Below are 18,420 nucleotides of genomic sequence, written 5' to 3' on the forward strand. Positions count from 1 at the left end.
CCCAAAACCCCAGTAAAATTGTGGATTACAGGTATATAGCATCCAAAAACAGGTAACCCTAATCCATGACATCAGGAAAGTGGTTACCTGTGGGAAGGAACCAGGAGGCATGAGGGTGTCCATGGTTCAGCTTCCACAGGTGCGTTCAATTTGTGAAAATTCTTTGAGCTTGAGATGTGTGTATTTTTCTGTATTTCTTACACTTCAACAAATAGGTTTATAAAAAGTCTTACCCATAAGAGAAAGCATCATTATCTCTCCATTTCGAAATAACAGACGCTGCCAATCCAGCCAAAATGGCAGTGCTATCGAAAAACATGTGAAAAGAGTCGGAAATCAACCCTAGGCTGGAAAAGAACAAACACGGTGCGTATTAGAGTAATAACCAAATAGGAGGCACGCTTCTCTAAAAATCTAAGGTTCAGCCTCTGCTCATCAGAAACTAATCTTCCAAAAAGACAACACTGAAATATGACGAAGAAGAAAAGTGTGGGGAGGTGGGGTAGGGAACAGTACAGGTAGATTAATTCCATACGTTAATTATTCCTTCATTCTTTCACGGAGCGAATACGAGTAGACGTCCTATGTATGACGTAATCAGGGGCCTGAATAAGACAGAAGACCCTACTTTGATAAAGCTTACATTCTAGTGGAGAGGTGAAAGGCAACAGGCATTTGATGTGGGGAAAACACACGCAGAACTTATCTAGTCTTCCACTGTGTACACTATAATTAATTTCTTCCTTTAAAATGAAGGCTCTGAACAAGAACCAGAACCTTTGTTTGTGAAGCGTGAGAATGTTTTGTCCATCTTTTTTCCATAACAGAAAAAAAAAACTTGACATTTCATGTTCATAACATCTTGGAACTTAATTATTACAGAATAAAAATGAACACGGAAATGACGATGACAAAGTTCCAGTGAGAAATTTACTCAAAGAACTTAAAATCTAACTGAACCTTTAGAAACAGATAGCCCAGTCATAAAAAGAAACCGCTGATCAGTCAGCAAAAGGAAGTAAACATTGTAGTATCTAAAGAAGACAGGGAAAGCCAGATTATGAAGAGGCCCGAGCAGTTTCTAAATCTGCCCCGCTTGAATGGGAACACATTTGTACTCCCAAGCCACTGATAAAGGTTAGTATCAGGGAATAACTGGTTGTGGATCTGATGGTGATCATAATGCTGAACACAGGCCAGCTGAGCTCGGTATAACAGACACTGGTTCAGAGCTAGACTTCAGGTCTAGGAGATACCACAACACAGTCTGGAGACGAGAGTCCCAGAAGGCAAGCCACAGAAGAACACGTCATGCGCTACTGATGTTCTCCTTTCGTCGTGATGACGTTTGACAATGACTTGGAAATCAGTGGTTTTAGTAGTTTCCTCAACAGATCTCAGCAGACCAAAAGAATGACTGTGCACCTCACTCTCCCTGAAAGAGACAGTCTAGGCTCTTCAAATAGGAATGACTTGAACAAGACACTTCACATAGCAATTTGTACAATGGACGGCCACAGTAAAACATAATGTATTGTAATATAAAGTAACTATGGCGAAACTCCACACATACAGACCAAGACAGTCTTGGCACAGTCAGCACATATGCCACAATATGGCACAATTTAGGAAGAGTAAAATATATAAATACTATATACTTATAATCAATGGTTATTCCAATACAAGTTAAGACAATACAGTTGACCCTTGAACAACACAGCGGTTATGGGCACCCAATCCCTGTGCAGTCGAAAATGAAAGTAACTTTTGACCCCCAAAAATTTAACTACTAAGAGCCTACTGTTGACCGGAAGCCTTACCAATAACATAAACAGTCAATGAATACAAATTGTGTATGTTATGTGTATTATATACTGTATTCTTTCAATAAAGCTAGAGAAAATATTATTAAGAAAATCATAAGGAAAATACATTTATAGTACAGCATGTATTTGTTGAAAAAAATCTGCATGTAAGTGGACCCACACATTTCAAACCCATGTTGTTCAAGGGTTGACTGTATAGTGCTTTTAGCGCATACAGTACACTGAAGAGGGAATAATATTACAAGATACATATACATGATTCCCAGAGGATTGAAACTAGTTGTTACATATATTGAGATGTGATTGTTTCAATATGCATCTTATACCCAAGTGGTCACTAAACCAATAACCTTCATATTTCCTGAATATTGTTGACAAAATTAAATTCATATTTGCATTGAAAAGTAGTCCATTTTTCATGTAAAAGTATACAGGTCATAAAAACTGGTGATATTATCTAATGTCCTTGCTCAATTTCAATAGTGATAAAGATCAAGGACAGCAACTGTCTGTGAAATGGACCTTAAAGGACAGAAACTAAGTTTACTTAATTAATGGAAAATGAAGAACAGATAGCACAGGTTCTTAATTGGGGGTTCAAGAGCTATTTCGAGGAACCCGAGAACACCCGAAGTTTTATATAAAATGCTTAGTGTTCATTTCATCAGATTCTCAAATGTGTATGAGATTTGAAGACAAACCAGTACAGCTAAAAGTGCGATATCGTATTGTTGGTTGAACAATTTTATAAGACCTTTAAGTATTCAACAGCAAATAACCAGATAGTAGCATTTCATTTCTAGAGTTAAACTGGATATACTCCTTCCCAAAGCAGTTAAACCAACAAACAACAGAAGTGACACCGAAAACCATCTACTCAAGAGAGGTAAGCTTTTATCGGCCAACAATTGAATCTGAAAAACAACCTAAGCAAACAAGAAGACCAGAGACAGGATCATGCATACAGAGAGCGTTTTGATGGTTGCCAGGTGGGAGGGGGTGGGGGGGAATGGGTGAAGAGGTGGCGGAATTAGGAAGTACAAAGAGGTAGTTACAGACTAGCCATGGAGATGTACAGTATAGGGTAGGAAATGGAGTAGCCAAAGAACTTACACTCATGACTCATGGACAGGGGGGTTGCCAGAGGGAATGGGGGGTGCTGAGTGGAGGGGGGCAAAGAGGGAAAAATCAGGACAACTGTAATAGCATAATCAATAAAGTATAATAAAAACTACAAGAAAGTTTCTACTGCAGTCAAGACCAGAGGAAAATCATAAGACAGTTTCTGCATTAAATTAAAGACGGAAGAGAATGACACATAGTTCTTCAGACATCCCCTCTACAAACCTCTTCCCCATCCCAAGACCTAATAGCAAATTAAGTAGAACCTCTAAAATACTCCCTCTCCGAATCTTAAGGGTGAAATCCAAATGCCACTCCCCCCGCCCCCCAGAGAGGCAAGGACACTCCCCCGCGGAAGCAGAAAACAGGTTTCTCCCAACCAAGAAAGTGGGCAAAGCTAAAACGTGGGGTTAGAGACAAAGAGAGATCCACCTGCCCGAATGAGGAGGGGCCTTGCTTGCCACTCCACTCCTGTTTGACAGAGTGGGTGGGGGCAAGAAGTGGGGACCCAAATCTTAAGACCTGCTGCTTGCGACGGGCCCGGCTGTTCAGAAATGTAGCCATGCCAGGCTGGTGTGAATAAGAGAAACTAACTGGACAACAGCGGTGGCGGCACAGGCAAAACCTGAACCTGCCGGTGACCGGCTACGTGGCACTAGGCAAACAGCTTGGAATCCGCCACCCCACGGCTTCCGCCCCGGCCCTTCCCGCTTTGGTTACCAGTTGCTCCAGATGCCGTAGAGGAGTTCAACAAAAGCGAAAGAGAGGTTCAGGCACAGGAAGAAAAACAGGTTCCGAGACGTCTTGTCCGACAGGATAGACCTGGCACGACAAAGTGGGGAAGTGCCCGAGAGTCAAAGGGGTGCCGAGGCCGGACGCCGCGTCCCCTTTCGGGACCCTCCCAGTCCACACAAGTGAGGGTGTCCCTGACGCTGCCTCCCTGGACCTCGGGCCATCCTCCGATCTGGGCCTTGTCCTCCTCCCTGTGTCGGACACCCGCTCCCCGCAAACAGGGCACCCCGCACCTAAACCAGCCCGAGATCTTGCCGAACAGATTGAACTTGGGTGGTTTGTATTCATCGTCTTTGATGGACAGGGGCAACATCTTCAATGCCCGGCGAAGGGCCGGGTCTACTCCCCTCTGGAAGTGGCTCCGTGGGTGATAGTAGTGACAATGCTGACGCCTCGGACGGGAATCCCCAGCGATCGCCCCCGGCCGCGCGCCGCTTGGAGACACAGACACCGACACACGCCCGGGAACTCGCCGACTTCCGGCCCGGGCCGCGCAACGCGTCCTGGGATGGGAAAGGGGGCGGGGCCGGAGCGGGCTCCGCGAAGTGGGCGGGGCTTCTGCCGGCGCCGGGAGGTGGCAGAGCTGCTTGACCTCCGGGGCGGAGCGGGATGGCAGGTAGAGCTAGACGGTCACCGACTGGGGGTGGAGTCCCGCCGCCTGCGCTCCGGCAGAAACTCCTGGGGTGGGACGGGCAGGCTGGGCGCTCGCGGCGCCCTCCCCGACCGCCTCGCCCGGTGTCCCGGAATGCGCCGCGCCCGGAGTCTGCTCTTTCGCCATGACCCCCGTTGGAGTTAAGTCCCGGCGCGCGCCGCAGCAAAACCCGAGGATGCGGGTGCGGCTTGTCCTCTCGCCGCCGTTCCACTGGCAGTGCAAGTGATAGTCCTGCTTGGTGTACTCTGCGGATCCCCCAGTTTTAGGGGCCCACCGAGCTGCCCCGGAAACAGTCGGGTCCCTCCGTAAGGCCACGCGAAGGCAATCGGGAGGTGTCGTCCTAAGGAATGTGGAAACGCTTACGGGGAGCTGCTGCGAGCCCGTGCTCAGTGGGGGTTTGGTTGGTGCATTGCTCCCCGAGACTCAGCCCATCGGTACCCCACGGGCCGCCGCAGGCTCACCCTCCCCGCTCGTTACGAGTGCGGGAGAAGCCGACTTGTCCCGGCATCCAGGGGCTCCCGGGGTCGTTGGGACACGCCTTCGGGCGCCTTTCCGGGACTCCGTTTGGGGAAGGTCCGGTACATCACGTGAATGACTGACGGCGTTACCTTGGGGAAGAAACAGGGCAAAGCAGGACTGGTTCGGAGGTTGGCTGGGAACTGGAAAACCGCGCTTCCTGGGAAGTGCCTGCGCTGCAACAGGAAGTGGAGCGTCAGCGAGGGCGGGCGGGCGGCCCGGGGACGGTCCCAGCTCCCGGCGCGCACGCTGCGGGCGGTGCGTCCTCCCGGAAGGCCGGCCGGCGCCGCAGGCGAGCTGGATGCTCGCCGCGGGGTTTACAGCAACACGCGCACACTTCTGCGGGAGCTCGCGAACCGCCCCTTCCGTTTCGTGACGACCAAGCTGCGAGCAAATACCTCCGCGGCCGTGCAGCAATCTCTGCTCTCGAGGTAAGGGAAATCACACAACGCTGTTGGGTTAAAAAATGTTTGCAATGAGGGTGATGTGTGTTTTGCTTCGGTTCTTGGAACTTTGTGGGGGAGGGTAGTGAGTGGGTCGTTTTATTTTTGAAAATATAATTTATTTATTTTCTGACTTAAAAAAATGTTCATGCTCATTAAAACTGCTGTGCAGAAACAGCTAGATTCCAGAAATTAAGTTCTGGAACGAGTATTTTGACTTTGCTTTTGCTGGCGTATATTTCACTAGTACTTCCACTGAAATATAGAACTATTATCAGTTAGTGGCATTTACTTCTATTTCTTAGGAAGCTTTTATATTAGCCGTAGACTTTGAATTTCACTCTAAAAATTCTTTGAATATCTACTAAAAGGGTGCAAACCAGGTTAAGGATAAGTAAATATTTCCGTGGCAATTGGGTTTTATCTGCAAAACTGCACTATTTCGATATGATGTAACTTAGTGGGGAGGGGGAGGGTCTACAGAAATAACCGAATTTCTGCAACTGATTTCCATAACTCAAGGTCAGCTGCAACTTAAGCATGTATTTTTGTATTCTGCCTTTGAAAATAAATGCTGCAGTATGCTGATTACCCGAGGGAGAGAGGGTGCAGGGAGGTGGAAGAGGGTAAAGGGGGGTCAATGGTTATGGAAGGAGACGTGACCTGGGGTGATGAACACACAATGCAGTATACACATGATGTGTTATAGATTTGTACACCTGAAACCTATATAATTTTATTAGCCAATGTCTCCCCAATAAAGGCAATTTAAAAAGAAATAAATTGTGCATTTTATCCTATATTGCTATGAATGAGAAATCACTCTACTTGTTTATAGAGAAATCTGCAGTACTCCTTTTCAAATAGTTTTAAAGTGGGTTGGAGAAATTAAAGTTTAATTTCAGTTATATTGGTTTCCTGGGACTCCCAAAATCCCCCATTCCTCACCCCAGAGATAGAGATGTTCCCGTGACTGGGAGGACCTTCTCCTTTCAAAAGTGTCAAAGCCACTCAAAGCTGAAGTCTTGGATGGCATAACTACCAAGTTCAACGCTGAAGGCATTTTAGTGGAAATATAAACTGGCCACTATTTAAGTCAGGAAAAGTTGTATGAACGGAAAATGTTTGACTGTGTCTCAACTGCTTTTGGCATCTTGAAATAGTATTTGTTCACATCCATCAACCATTGTATATTAGTTATACTTTATACTTTAGTATAAAGCTAAAGTTAGTGTTTTTCATTCATTCAGCAGTCATTTAATGAGTGTCTGCTGGATGCCAGACTGAGTGCTGGGCACGGGGTTGGCGGGAGGAAGTGGGTTACAAAGCCAGAAAGGTCCAAGGTCCTTCCCCAGAGGATGTGGATTGAAGAACAAGCCGATGTGAGGACTGGGGATAGCAGCGGGCGAATCAGCTGCAGACTGTAGCCCTGTGCAGTCCAAGCGCCCAGAGCTGCCCCTGGTACAGGGAAGAGGGAGGTCTCTCACTGGGTGAGCCTTTGATACGTACTTAGTCATCCTTCTGCCCTTTCAATAACTTGTGTCCTGAAAGAACAGGATTCTGGAAAATCAAAAATGAGTCTTCAGCTCTTTTCAGGTAGTCATTACAGATGCAGTATCTTTACAGTCTCCGGCCAGATTCTTAATCCCTTAGTATGCTACAAGATTTAATGGGTGTATAAGATTATAAAATAGATGATACCGTAATGAACGTTTTAAAACTAATAAGTGGGTTTCTACTCTGAATGTTTTAATATTTGTTTATATCATCTCCTCATTCATTGCATTAGGTTAACTATGCAGAGTATATGGGGGAAAAACCAGCTTTTTAGACATAGAATAGATGACTGAGAAATGAGAGCAGAGAGAATTAAGGGGCCGAAGCTCATCGCCAGCCAGGGTTCCAGCTCCTTTCAGGCGACAGGCAGTAAGGGACGGGAAGGATGCCATCTGTCATTCCTCAGTCATCACCCCTGTCATTTGTCCATTACCTATTTTAAGTCCTTTGGTTCTTTAGATGCTTCACGTTGAATGCCCTGGGAACGTTTAGTGAAAAAATGCGTCTTGGTACTTAAGAATCTAGAAATCGAATACAAGCTATCATTACTAATGCATTCAGAGATTTTGCTCTATGGCAGATATGTTCTGGTTTCAGCCATGTAAACACATAAGATAGTGGGGGTGATCTGCACTTATTCTGCTTCTGAATACTTAAGAGCAACCTGAAAACAAAAATGTAGCAGTAGTAGCAGCAATCTATAAGAAAACATTATCTACCTCGTTGCCAGAATGTAATTTTTAGAACACAGAACAGCAATTTTTAGAAATAATTAAAAGCCTGTGGACAGTTGCATTAAAGGCATCTTTAAAAATTCCTGCTGATTGAACGAAAATATCACAGAAAATTCTTTGATTTCTCTTAATAGCCTCGAGAGAGTCTGTTCCCATCAATTACTGAAGCCATAAGGAAAAAGAATTCAGACCGTCATGATGAGGCAAGTACCGGTATATTTTTGCTGTGTTTAAGTTGTGATAAAATAGTCATATTTGCCATCCTCCTTTTTTTTTTAAAGATTTTATTTATTTAGACAGAGGAGAAGGGAGGGAGAAAGAGAGGGAGAGAAACATCAATGTGTGATTGCCTGTCACACGCCCCCTCCTGGGGACCTGGCCCGCAGCCAAGGCGTGTGCACCCCTGAGAATCGAACCAGTGACCCTTTGCATCTCACCTATTTTTAAGTGAACAGTTCCCTAGTGTTAAGTGTGTTTACATTACTGAACAATCCATCTCTTAAACTGTTTCACCTTGTGAAACAGAAATTCTGAACCCACTAAGGAATTCCCCATCCGCCGTCCCCCAGTCCTTTGCCAGCCGCATTCCACTCTCTGTTACTGTGAGGCTGGCTACTCTAGGTTCCTCCTATGAGTGGAATCATAAAGTATGTGCCTTTTTGTCTGTCTGGCTTATTTCATTTAGCATCATGTCCTCAAGGCTCGTCCATACTGTAGCATGTATCAGAGTGTCCTCTCTTTCTCCCTCCCTTCTTCTCTCTCTAAAATAAATAAAAATAAAATCTTAAAAAAAAAGTCCCCAGGCTTTACCAGATGTCCCCTGGAAAGCCATATTCTCCCCGGGTGAAATCTCTGGTGTAGAAGATGCTAGAATAACAATATCAAAAATAACCGAAGGGATGTGCTCCCTACCTATGAAGAACTAGTATGTTAACATATGTTCAAAAAAATATCATTTGGGGGATCTTTGATGTGGTTAATTGATGGAATGAATAAGCACATACTGTGACAGGCAAAGCACATAGTACAGCGTCTAGTAAGTATTGAACCCACTATAATTGTTTGCTGCTGCTGCTGCTGTTATTATCTGCTTCCCATATTAGGGTTCTGCATGGGATTTTATTTGGAAAAAGTCACCTTAAAGTAGTACACTGCAACACAGTATGCGTATGTCAGAACATCAAGTTGGACACCTTAAACGTATATGATTGATATGTCAACGATCCCTCAGTAAAGCTGTTTGATAAATGAGTGTACTACTAAGAAAACATCCCATTTGAAATCAGTCTCCGTTTTAAATATTTTTGTCATACAATGCGGGTAAATTTTAAAATGCACGGCTTCCCTCTTCCTGGTTGGTGTAGAAGGCCGTTTGTCCGCAGCCGCCAGGCCAGCAGGCCAGCAGGGAAGCTGTCCCCACGGACCTCCTTCTCGCAGGCCGGGTCACCGGGGCAGCAGGCGGGGGAACTGACATGGAATCAGCGAAACGAGACCGACCGCCCTCCTCGCAGAAAGAGCAGAAACCAAACATGGAGACCAGGGCGAATGCTAACGCTTGTCTCCGTCCCCCCTCCAGGTGTTGCCACATCTGCAGGCCTCCTGGCAGAGTGCCAGGCATCCGCGCCCTGCGCTGCTCTCTGGCGCTGGTCCTCACGCTGCTGCTGGTGGCTGGGGCCCTGACCACGCTCCTGCCCAGTAACAAGGACGACAAGATGCTCACGCTGCGGAGAGTGGCCAAGTCCCCGGGCAGGCCCACCCCGGACGGCTTCACGCTCATCATGCAGACGTACAACAGGACGGACCTGCTGCTGCGGCTGTTGAACCATTACCAGGCAGTGCCGCGTCTGCACAAAGTCATCGTGGTGTGGAACAACATCGGGGAGAAGGCGCCCGAGGACTTGTGGAATTCTCTAGGGCCGCACCCCGTCCCCGTGGTCTTCAAAGTGCAGGCGACCAACAGGGTGAGGAATCGGCTCCAGGTCTTCCCCGAACTGGAGACCAGGGGTGAGTCGCCGCGGGGTTCCCGGCCCGGCCGGGCGGCCGCTGACCAGAGCTGGGGCCTCCCGCTTGTCTTAATTTTCCCAAGAAGATAAGGGAAGGTGAGTCCTAAGAAAGCACCTCGAAAAGCTGATGTTGAGATTCCTAGATGTTGAGAAGCAGTTTCCTCGGAAGAAGGCAGGTGCCCTAATATAACAGCAACGGAAGGTTAATGTTGTGAAGGAAGCTTCATTCACACGTCATTGCATCACAGAAGGTGGTGAGATGCCATTCACCTCACGCTGAACGTGCTTCTTGCCCCCTCCTTCTCCTCCTGTTCTCAGCAGCTTCGTGAGGTCTGCTGTGAAGGACGTCGGTGTTACTTATTTATAGGCCCATCAGTTCCTATGATAGTGAATGAAAACTGCATGATACTTTCCCCCTCAGGCAGTTATAACATCAATTACAATCCAAATAAAAACTTTCTGCTAGACAGATCTCACCAAGAATACACGTTTTTTATTTAGTAATTTATTGGATAATACCTCATTGGAAGGATCTGTATAGACACCGATAGGTCTTGCTTATTTTGTTTTCATTCCCAGACTGTCTGGTTTTAATTATTTTTTTTCCTTTCATTTCAGCGGTGTTAATGGTAGATGACGACATGCTAATTAGCGCCCAAGACCTTGCTTTTGCGTTCTCTGTGTGGCAGGTAAGGCTGCTGAGTCCTTTGTGGAGTCATCAGCAGAAAGCCCTGTCTCAAGTCTACCCAGAGCAGCTTACTGGGGCTTCATGTGGGAGCCGTCCAGCATGGCAGACGCAGTGTTTATCTGAAAGACACAGAAGTTTGCGATGTGGTCATCGCGACCTGCTGTGCGCGGTTAAGCCAGCCCACGGGGCACTCCGTCTTTCACCGGTGTTTGCTTTATCCTTTGGATTCTGGGCGGAAGGGCCAGAGCCGCCTTCAGGGGACAGCGTGGGCGTGGGCAGGTGTGTGCGGCGGCAGAGGCCGGGTCCGGGGGCTTTCCTGCGGTCCCGGGTGCGTCTCAAACGACAGGTCTGTTTTGGTAGTAAGATGGCATATAACCTCCATTAAGAGGAAGTGTTTAGTACATCCACAAAATTTAGTCCTCATTCTGAGGTCATTGTTTAGAAATTAATAATAATTCTGAAGGCACCAAGGAAGTGGCGGTTTGTGTGTGTTTTTCCTTGAATCCTGGCGGGCACAGGATGCTCCCTAGTCCGCTATTCTGTAAAAGCAGCCCTTTCCCGTTGAGAATGTGTCCGTCGTAGCTGGCTTTTAGAGGTTGCCCTCCAGCGACCTGGAACCAGACCGCTTACCAATGCTCTCAAACGCTGTCCAGCATTTAGACACTGAGCTCCCCAATAAGTGGTTTCCTTTGCTCTCTCTCAACCGCCCCCCTCCCCATGAGCTCCTTGGGGTGGAGCAGCATTAGACGTGAACGGTAAGTGGTCACGAAGCTCTGCGGACACCAGCTTTCTCCAAACTTCGGTTTTTAACTTCATGCCTGTGTGCCAGTCAGCAAACGGTTTCCCTACCAGCAGTTTTTTCCTACCCTGTAACAAAAGCTTCTTAGGCAAAAAGTTCTCAAGTAATAAATACTCCAGCTGGGAGAGTTTTATTTCAGGTAAAAAATGAATTTCCTTAAAACATCAGGGACATGGGGGGTGGGATATGAGCGCTGTGGTTTATTAGAACAATGCAAGTAAACCAAAATTAAAGACGAATAAATACGACTTCAGGCTTTCACTGTAAAAATATCAGGAACAATTGCAGCCCGCGGCCCGAGAGGATCTGACTCCGAAAGCCCGGCGCCCGCCCCCCGTGCCCTGCAGCGTGGCGACGTGGGTAGAGGCGAGCAAGAGCGGACGTCTGCCTGTGCCCTCCGCCCTCCCCCACCGCCCCCCCAGTCACCTCTGCCGGCCTCTCCCCCCTGCCAGCCTGCGTCGGCTCCGAAGCCCTGCCCCCTGGCCCTCCCTTCGCGGCCAGCAACACCTGTCCTTCTGTCCTCCGCGTCCCCGTGGTCCATGCGGCCGCACGCCAGCCTTGCTGACAGCCTGTCGTGCCGCGTTCACAAGTCACGTCGTTCCCGGTCTGGACTGTGACTTCTTTTGTCCGTGTGAGAACATCCAAACCTGGAGAGAATTTTTGTAAAAATTTGTTGAAGGCACACGGGATAGGCCTGGAAGCAAGGTCTCAACGGACTGGGAGACGTGCTTCCTGGAATGGCAGTTTGCAGCTTTGATGCGTTTTGAATTGGGGCGGGTGGGACAAAGCCAGGCAGGGACTGGATCACAGCGGCGATTTTCGACCGTTCGCATCTCATGGCACATGTAAAATTACTAAAATTCTGTGGCACACCAAGAAAATACATTTTCTGCCAGTCTGACAAAGAAGATAGGTGTAATTTTGATTCGTCCACAGCTATTGCTGTGTTGGCTGTTGTCATTTTTTAATTCGACAAGCTAAGGGAAAAAGGGCAGTTATTGCATGTTTTAAAAACACCTTCAGCGCACCAGTTGAAAATCACTGGATTACAGGTTACTTAAGGTGGCGTGCTCTTTGAAGGCTGGTATTGCCTGTTTCAAAGGTGTGTTCACCTAGACGCACGGCGGTAGTGGGCTGGCTTCAGGCAAAGAGCAGCTTTTCGCTAAAGAAATGATGGGCCTGGGGTGCGACCACCTGCCATGACCTGCCCTGTTAGGGATTTAGGGTCCGAGCCGCCCAGGCACCTGTGGAACCTACGCGCCCCTGACACGGGATGTAGCCCATCCTGAGTGTGTGTGTGTGTGTGTGTTCTACTTTAGTGTCTGTTCAGCAGGTGAATGAAAGTCAAGTTACTTGTGGGATTAGACCTTTTAACCCTGTAAGTTCTTACCTTTTTCACGTTTCGCTGGTTTTCTTTTGTTTGATTTTTTAAGTCACTGTCACCCTGATATTCCATACTGTTGTTTTACTCCTGGCCTTTCTTCAATTATCCTGACACCACACACACGCGCGCGCGGACATGTTTTTAAAAAGGAAACACCCAGGTTGAAAAGGGATAAAAATAGATTATCTGAAAGCAGCAGTGACTTTCAAGAACATTGGCATTAACATGGAAAAAGAGTAAAATCATACGTATAGAGCCATAATTTTATATACCCCTTAGAGATGAAAAGTTTTTCAAAATAATCACTTTGTGTCTTCTTGTCCCTTGGAATGAGTAGCATTCACACAGTCAACTTCCTTGGGGCAAGCGTTGAAGAACTAGACTCTGGTGACCAGGATTTATTAATAGCAGATGATGTTCGGATTTGGAGAACATGGGCCAGGGTAGAGATTTGGGTTGTGATGGAATTTGACCTGTAAACTTAACAGGATGTAGATGTGTGAAGTTGCCCTGAGTTAGATGAAACAAGGAACAAAATAAAGTTGACAATTTGTTGAATTCTCCCTGTAATAAATCGTTGCCTTTCTCTCCGTGTCTGCTCCAAGAAACAGCCCACCTAATTGTTCTTTTTCCATCTGTCCAGCAATTCCCCGATCAGATCGTAGGATTTGTTCCTAGAAAGCATGTCACCACGTCGTCGGGCGTCTACAGTTACGGAGGCTTCGAGCTGCAGACGCCGGGCCTCGGGGACGGCGACCAGTACTCCATGGTGCTGGTCGGAGCCTCCTTCTTCAGCAGCGAGTACCTGGACCTCTTCCAGAGCCAGCCCGCGGCCGTCCGGGCCCTGATAGACGAGACGCAGAACTGCGACGACATTGCCATGAACTTCCTCGTCGCCAAGCACATCAGCAGGACCTCGGGGGTGTTTGTGAAGCCTGTGAACATGGGCAGCTTAGAAAAGGAAAGCGCGGGGGGCCACCCGGGTATGTGGCACCGAGCCGAGCACTTCCTGCAGAGGTCCTACTGCATCAACAGGCTGGCGGCCATCTACGACGGCATGCCTCTCAAGTACTCCAACATCATGGTCTCTCAGTTTGGCTTCCCGTACGCCAACCACAAAAGTAAAATGTGAAAGCTGGGTAGGAGCAAAGCTCACAACCGCTTAGCCTTTGAGCAACTCCTCCATGCCACGGTTGGTTGGCTAGTACTGTGAAGCAACGTCATGAACTTTCATCTACTCCAGAAGTCTCTACAAAGGAAAAAAAGGTACAGTGCTTCTAGGGTAGGAAAGTCACATGACCTTCAAAAACCAAGAACCGGGGGGTCTTCTGACGAGGGATCTTCATCCAGGGACACAGCACCTAGGCGAGCAGCCCGGTTGTTTACACGCAGAGACAGTCCTTCGATTTCCATGACTCCAGGCGTTGGCCTTGAGGACCCAGAGCTAGCTGTTTCCAGGACCAGAACCTGCAGGGACGCGTTTCTCTGCATTTTCCTTGAAGGATGCTCACTTTCTTGGACACTTGAAGGGCCCCCTTCGCAAAAGCCGTGAGAGGAGAGACGGGTCTTGCTCCCTTGTCGAGGCAGCGGGGCACGGGCGCCCCAGGGCTTCCCCGCGGTCCCCGCAGCCGGCCTGGCCGGGACGGACCAGCCCGATCCGTTTCGGTGCAGCCCCAGCGCTTTTCTTTCTGTTCCTCGTCTGCCGTGCCTGGGGGGTCCGGTTAATAGCGGAAGACCGTCCAGGGTTGTGCCTGATTGTCGTGGGCGTTGACTGCACAGGTCACCGGCAAGGGCAGCCCATGTTGTGAGGCGCAACTCTGGCAATTTGCAGCAGCGGTCACTGTTTTACTAGATTTCGGTGGTGCGTTTTTGTCCCTGAATCTGACCTTAAGATTGTACATTAATTCTTATATTTTACATAAAGTGTTTTTCGTTTAAGAAGTGTGTATAAAATAACTTCTGAAAGAATGTTGAATGAGAACCAGCAGAATTTAAAACCCTTAACATCAGAAGCTCTTTATTATTGAGGCCTAGGTTATCTCATGGGTACTAAACAGTTGTGTGTCATGTACACAGTCAATTTCTGGCATTCAGAACTTCCCCCCACCCCCGACACTGACTCCATAATAAGAGCTAAGGCACCGTTCACCATTATGGACCTTGGGTTATGTAGATACAGGAACAAATCCGAGATCTGCGCCACCGGGGAGGAATTCTGCGGGGAGTCCGCACCGGCTATCCGCTGTCTGTCCTGTGAGCTGGTGTCTGCGCCCCACAGTTTTGGCTTGGTCCCTCCCTGTTCACTACTGGCAGCGAGGACCACTTACGTAGGCCCTTGTCTCCTAACCCCCGCTCCCTTCCGCCTCCGCCTCCTTATCACATAATGCCGTTGTATTCCCACAATTGCAGAGCCGTGAAAATATTATTCTAACCCTGGTTTATGTTGCAACAATGAGGTCTTTGTGCAGTTAGTTCATCACACGTTTGTTTCTTTACATTGGCACACATGTGTGCGCCTTAAGATAAAGCCAGTAGGACACGGAACCTCACTAAAAATCTATAATGTTAATTCTCTGCCTTGTCCAAACTTAGTAGCAGCGTTTTGACTCTTGGGGTTGCATTGTCAGATCAATAAAATGAACTTTTACCATTTGAGTGTTCTGTGTTCATTAAGCAGACTCATGTTTCTGTGGTTGGTATTTTTACAAATTTCTAAATACTGTTCTAATGTATTGCAGAGGGTAAGGCAGACACATTAGCTACGTTCCCCAGCGTGTAAATACTCACAGGTTTTTTTTTTCCAGTTTGTGGTTATCAATTTGTCGTCAGCATCACATAAGTTAATTATATCATATTTTTCAGACATAGAGCAAATATGAAAACAGTGAAGTGCAGTCTATGTTACAAAGACTTGCACTGTGGCTAGAATTCTGCTAAAACTCTCCTTCCGTGCACATCTCTTCTTAGGCTCAGGACTAAAACAGCACCGGGGAAGAAGGCAGCTTAGGGGTTACGTGTTCCCACAGAACACACAGGCTCACGGGCTTCCTAGACTTTCTATTCACCTAACCTCTTGGAGCCTCGGTTTCCTCATCAGCCAAAGTGAGAATCCTATATACTTAGGGGATTGTTTTAAGGAATAAAGGAGATAGCATGTGTAAAAGTAGCACAGTGCCTTGCCCATTAAAATGGTCAATAAATGAATGTGCCGGGATGTGCCGTTGATCCTAAGTGCACTTACTATGCAACTCAGCACCCAGGTATTTCAAAGGCCCCTGGACCCAGCAGGTGACATGCTCAGGAAATTGTTTTTACATAACAGTGGCCAGAGAACAACCATGGTTTTCATTTTCATTTTCTTTATTTCAAGGACCCTTTTTCTTATTAAAACACAACAACATACATAGTCTAGCAATCTCAGCATAATCAGAGCAGCATAAAGAAGAAATTACAGCCCCAAACCGCACTGACAATGGCTAAACATCTTTGTGTCTTTTCCTCTCGCCTCTTCCAGGCATGTCTTAAGAGCATGGTTTATTCAGTATTCCATTGGCCAGATAAGCCATCAATATAATCTATCATCTTACCATTTTATTCGATAATTTCTTACTAGTAAAGCATTTGGGTAACTGTCTTTGCCTGTGAGCCTGTCTATGATGATTTCTTTAAAGTCCAGTCCAAAACCTTCAATGCCTGAATCTGTCTCGTGTTGTACCTGCTCTTTGAGTTTTTGGTACCTATGGCCATATACTTCTAGAGGCGTTGCCATAGCTACACTGACATCACATCTCGGGGGCACTGCTTCCCATCAGACCTGCCAGCATTGCATAGCACCAACATTTTCTTTCTCTTTTCCACGAATGAACTGCTTGAACAACGCAGGTTTGGAAGTATTTGGGCTACATTAAGAACTCCGTGTTAAGAAGACTGAAAAGACACTCAACTGTCAAATAAAAGATTCGAGGGCAGTGAAGCTTCAGGAAGATGTTAAATGCTTCTAGAAAACTTTGCCCAGGCTCAAGTACAGTCAGTGAATTGCTGACCCTTTGCTGGTCCCACGGACAAGAATTCTGAAAGCCACACCTACCAAAAAAATGTTCACATTTGTTCCTTGTGCAAAGACCTGGGCTTTGGCCCCATGCTCAGTAATGGATATGTGTGTGCACATGTATGCGTGTGTGGGTTCATATGAGTGCACCTGCACACGTCTGGTGGCAGGGGGAGGGCAGGAGGTCCAGGAAGGGATGGAGGGTGGATAACGCTGGGGCAGAGGAGCAGTGTGGGGAGGCCGGGTCTCGCTGGGTGCTGGGCCCTCGGTGGAGAAGTGGGGCCCCCCTCCAGCGCATGCTGCTTCATAGACCAGTTCTCACCGTTCGGCTGGGGTCCACCAACTTTCCCTTCTCCCGCTGCCTCTGTCTGACTCTCTGCCCCTGTTGTTCTCCCTTCTCCCCTCCCTCCTTTTCTCGTCTCAGGAAGAATCCCAATACAAAACCAAAATATTCTTTTGAAAGGCATAGGAGTGTTACTATTTTTTGTTTAATCGTCATTGTATTTTTTTCCATGACCGTTTCGTCCCCTTCTACACCCCTCCCCCCACGAATCACCACAGTCCATGCCCATGAGTCCTTTTTCCTTTTTCGCTCACTCCCCCCGAGTATCTTCAAAGCCACTTTACTGCGATGGAACGCAGAGACCTCTGCTTCGTTGGAGACCTGCACCGAGTCCTGGCTCCGCCCGATTCCTTGTCTGTTCGACGGAGCTCATGCACGGGCCCCGCAAGTTCACTGGTGGCCTTTGGTTTCAAAGGGCACAACGTTAGAGATGTTGTAATAATCAGTCATGCAATTCCGTGACCCCAGCTCTGAGCAAAGAACCGGAAATTTCCCTGGTTAAGGCCTATTTCTCACCCCTGGTCTTCTCGTGCCTCTTTCTGTTTTCACGTCTGAAGGAGCAGACGTGGGTAGGACCTAGGAATACATACATGACCCCCGAAGGGCTGCAGAACGGTGTACAGAACACAGTGTGTGTTTCAAAAACATAGTTCTAGGTACATGCAGAGGGTTGAGATCAGGTAAGCTAAATACAGATCCTCAAATCCTGTGTGTGTGTTTAAGTATTTTTACTTTAAACGCGAAACTTAATGAAAAGCTGGTGAAAACCACGTCTACACAGGAAAGAACCCTGGAATGACAAAACTAGGAAACACCTGTCTCCCATCAGGTAGGTAGTAAGTTCAGTAAATCTATCTGGGTCCCAGTTTCCCGTCTACGGAAGAAAGGGGTGAACTAAACGATCCGTAAATTCCTTCCCAGTCATAAAATTCTGTGGCTCTAAATCCCAGTGTTGAATTGGCAGGTCTTGAAGGGGCTGGGTTCTGCCTCTTGATGAGAACGCGAGTCGAGCTCGGCTGAGCTCACCCCCTCCCGGCCCCCCCGCCCCTAATCTCCCAGGAGGCCTTTCTCAAAGTGAACACGAGGTAAATCAACATCGCTACTGTCGTGTGATTTTAGGACAAACAGATGTGATGGCTATGGGAGGGTAAAGCAGAAGATGGCGATGATGTCTTAGCTCAGCCGGGAACACTGCCCGGAAGAAGTTGGGAGTTGAAAGCTGGTTTGCTCCGCAGCCAAGCCTCTGTGCCGCCGGCCCTGAAGAAGACCCGCAGACCCCTCAAGTCACATGGAACGGTGACTCGGGAACGACAGGGGCCTCCAGTCATTTCTTTAAACCGCGGGTACAAACACAAGTTTCAATGACTAAAACTCGGATTCTATTGAAATTTGTGACGCAGTTTTTTTCTGGAATTTGCTGTCTCACCAGCAGATGTCAGTACAACCTAATTAATGAACGTGTTCAGTGGGTTAAGTGCCTGCCAGTAAACGAGTGAAAATGATCTTAAAATGG

At 47.5% G+C, this 18,420-nt stretch overlaps 2 protein-coding genes across 2 annotated transcripts in view; one reads left to right on the top strand and one right to left on the bottom strand.

Annotated features, from left to right (window-relative positions):
- SLC30A7 (solute carrier family 30 member 7) overlaps positions 1-4,798 on the bottom strand; it is a 46,740-nt gene extending 41,942 nt beyond the window's left edge. The window contains exons 1-3 of the mRNA XM_054564940.1: positions 3,974-4,798; positions 3,669-3,770; positions 234-347 (exon numbers count right to left, since the gene is read on the bottom strand). Of these exons, the coding sequence (XP_054420915.1) occupies positions 234-347; positions 3,669-3,770; positions 3,974-4,053 (296 nt within the window). The 5' untranslated portion in view covers positions 4,054-4,798. The remainder of the gene's footprint in view (positions 1-233; positions 348-3,668; positions 3,771-3,973) is intronic.
- Positions 4,799-5,196: 398 nt separating this feature from the next.
- On the top strand, positions 5,197-15,136 carry EXTL2 (exostosin like glycosyltransferase 2). Its single transcript, XM_054564803.1, has 5 exons — positions 5,197-5,339; positions 7,777-7,845; positions 9,219-9,646; positions 10,264-10,334; positions 13,160-15,136. The coding sequence occupies exons 2-5, from the start codon at positions 7,838-7,840 to the stop codon at positions 13,646-13,648; spliced, it is 996 nt and encodes a 331-aa protein (XP_054420778.1). The 5' UTR covers positions 5,197-5,339; positions 7,777-7,837; the 3' UTR covers positions 13,649-15,136.
- Positions 15,137-18,420: the final 3,284 nt, after the last annotated feature.

This window comes from Pteronotus mesoamericanus, unplaced genomic scaffold (genome assembly GCF_021234165.1).
Source record: "Pteronotus mesoamericanus isolate MK-2021 breed Mesoamerican mustached bat unplaced genomic scaffold, CSHL_Meso_final scaffold_99, whole genome shotgun sequence".
Lineage (NCBI taxonomy): Eukaryota > Metazoa > Chordata > Mammalia > Chiroptera > Mormoopidae > Pteronotus > Pteronotus mesoamericanus.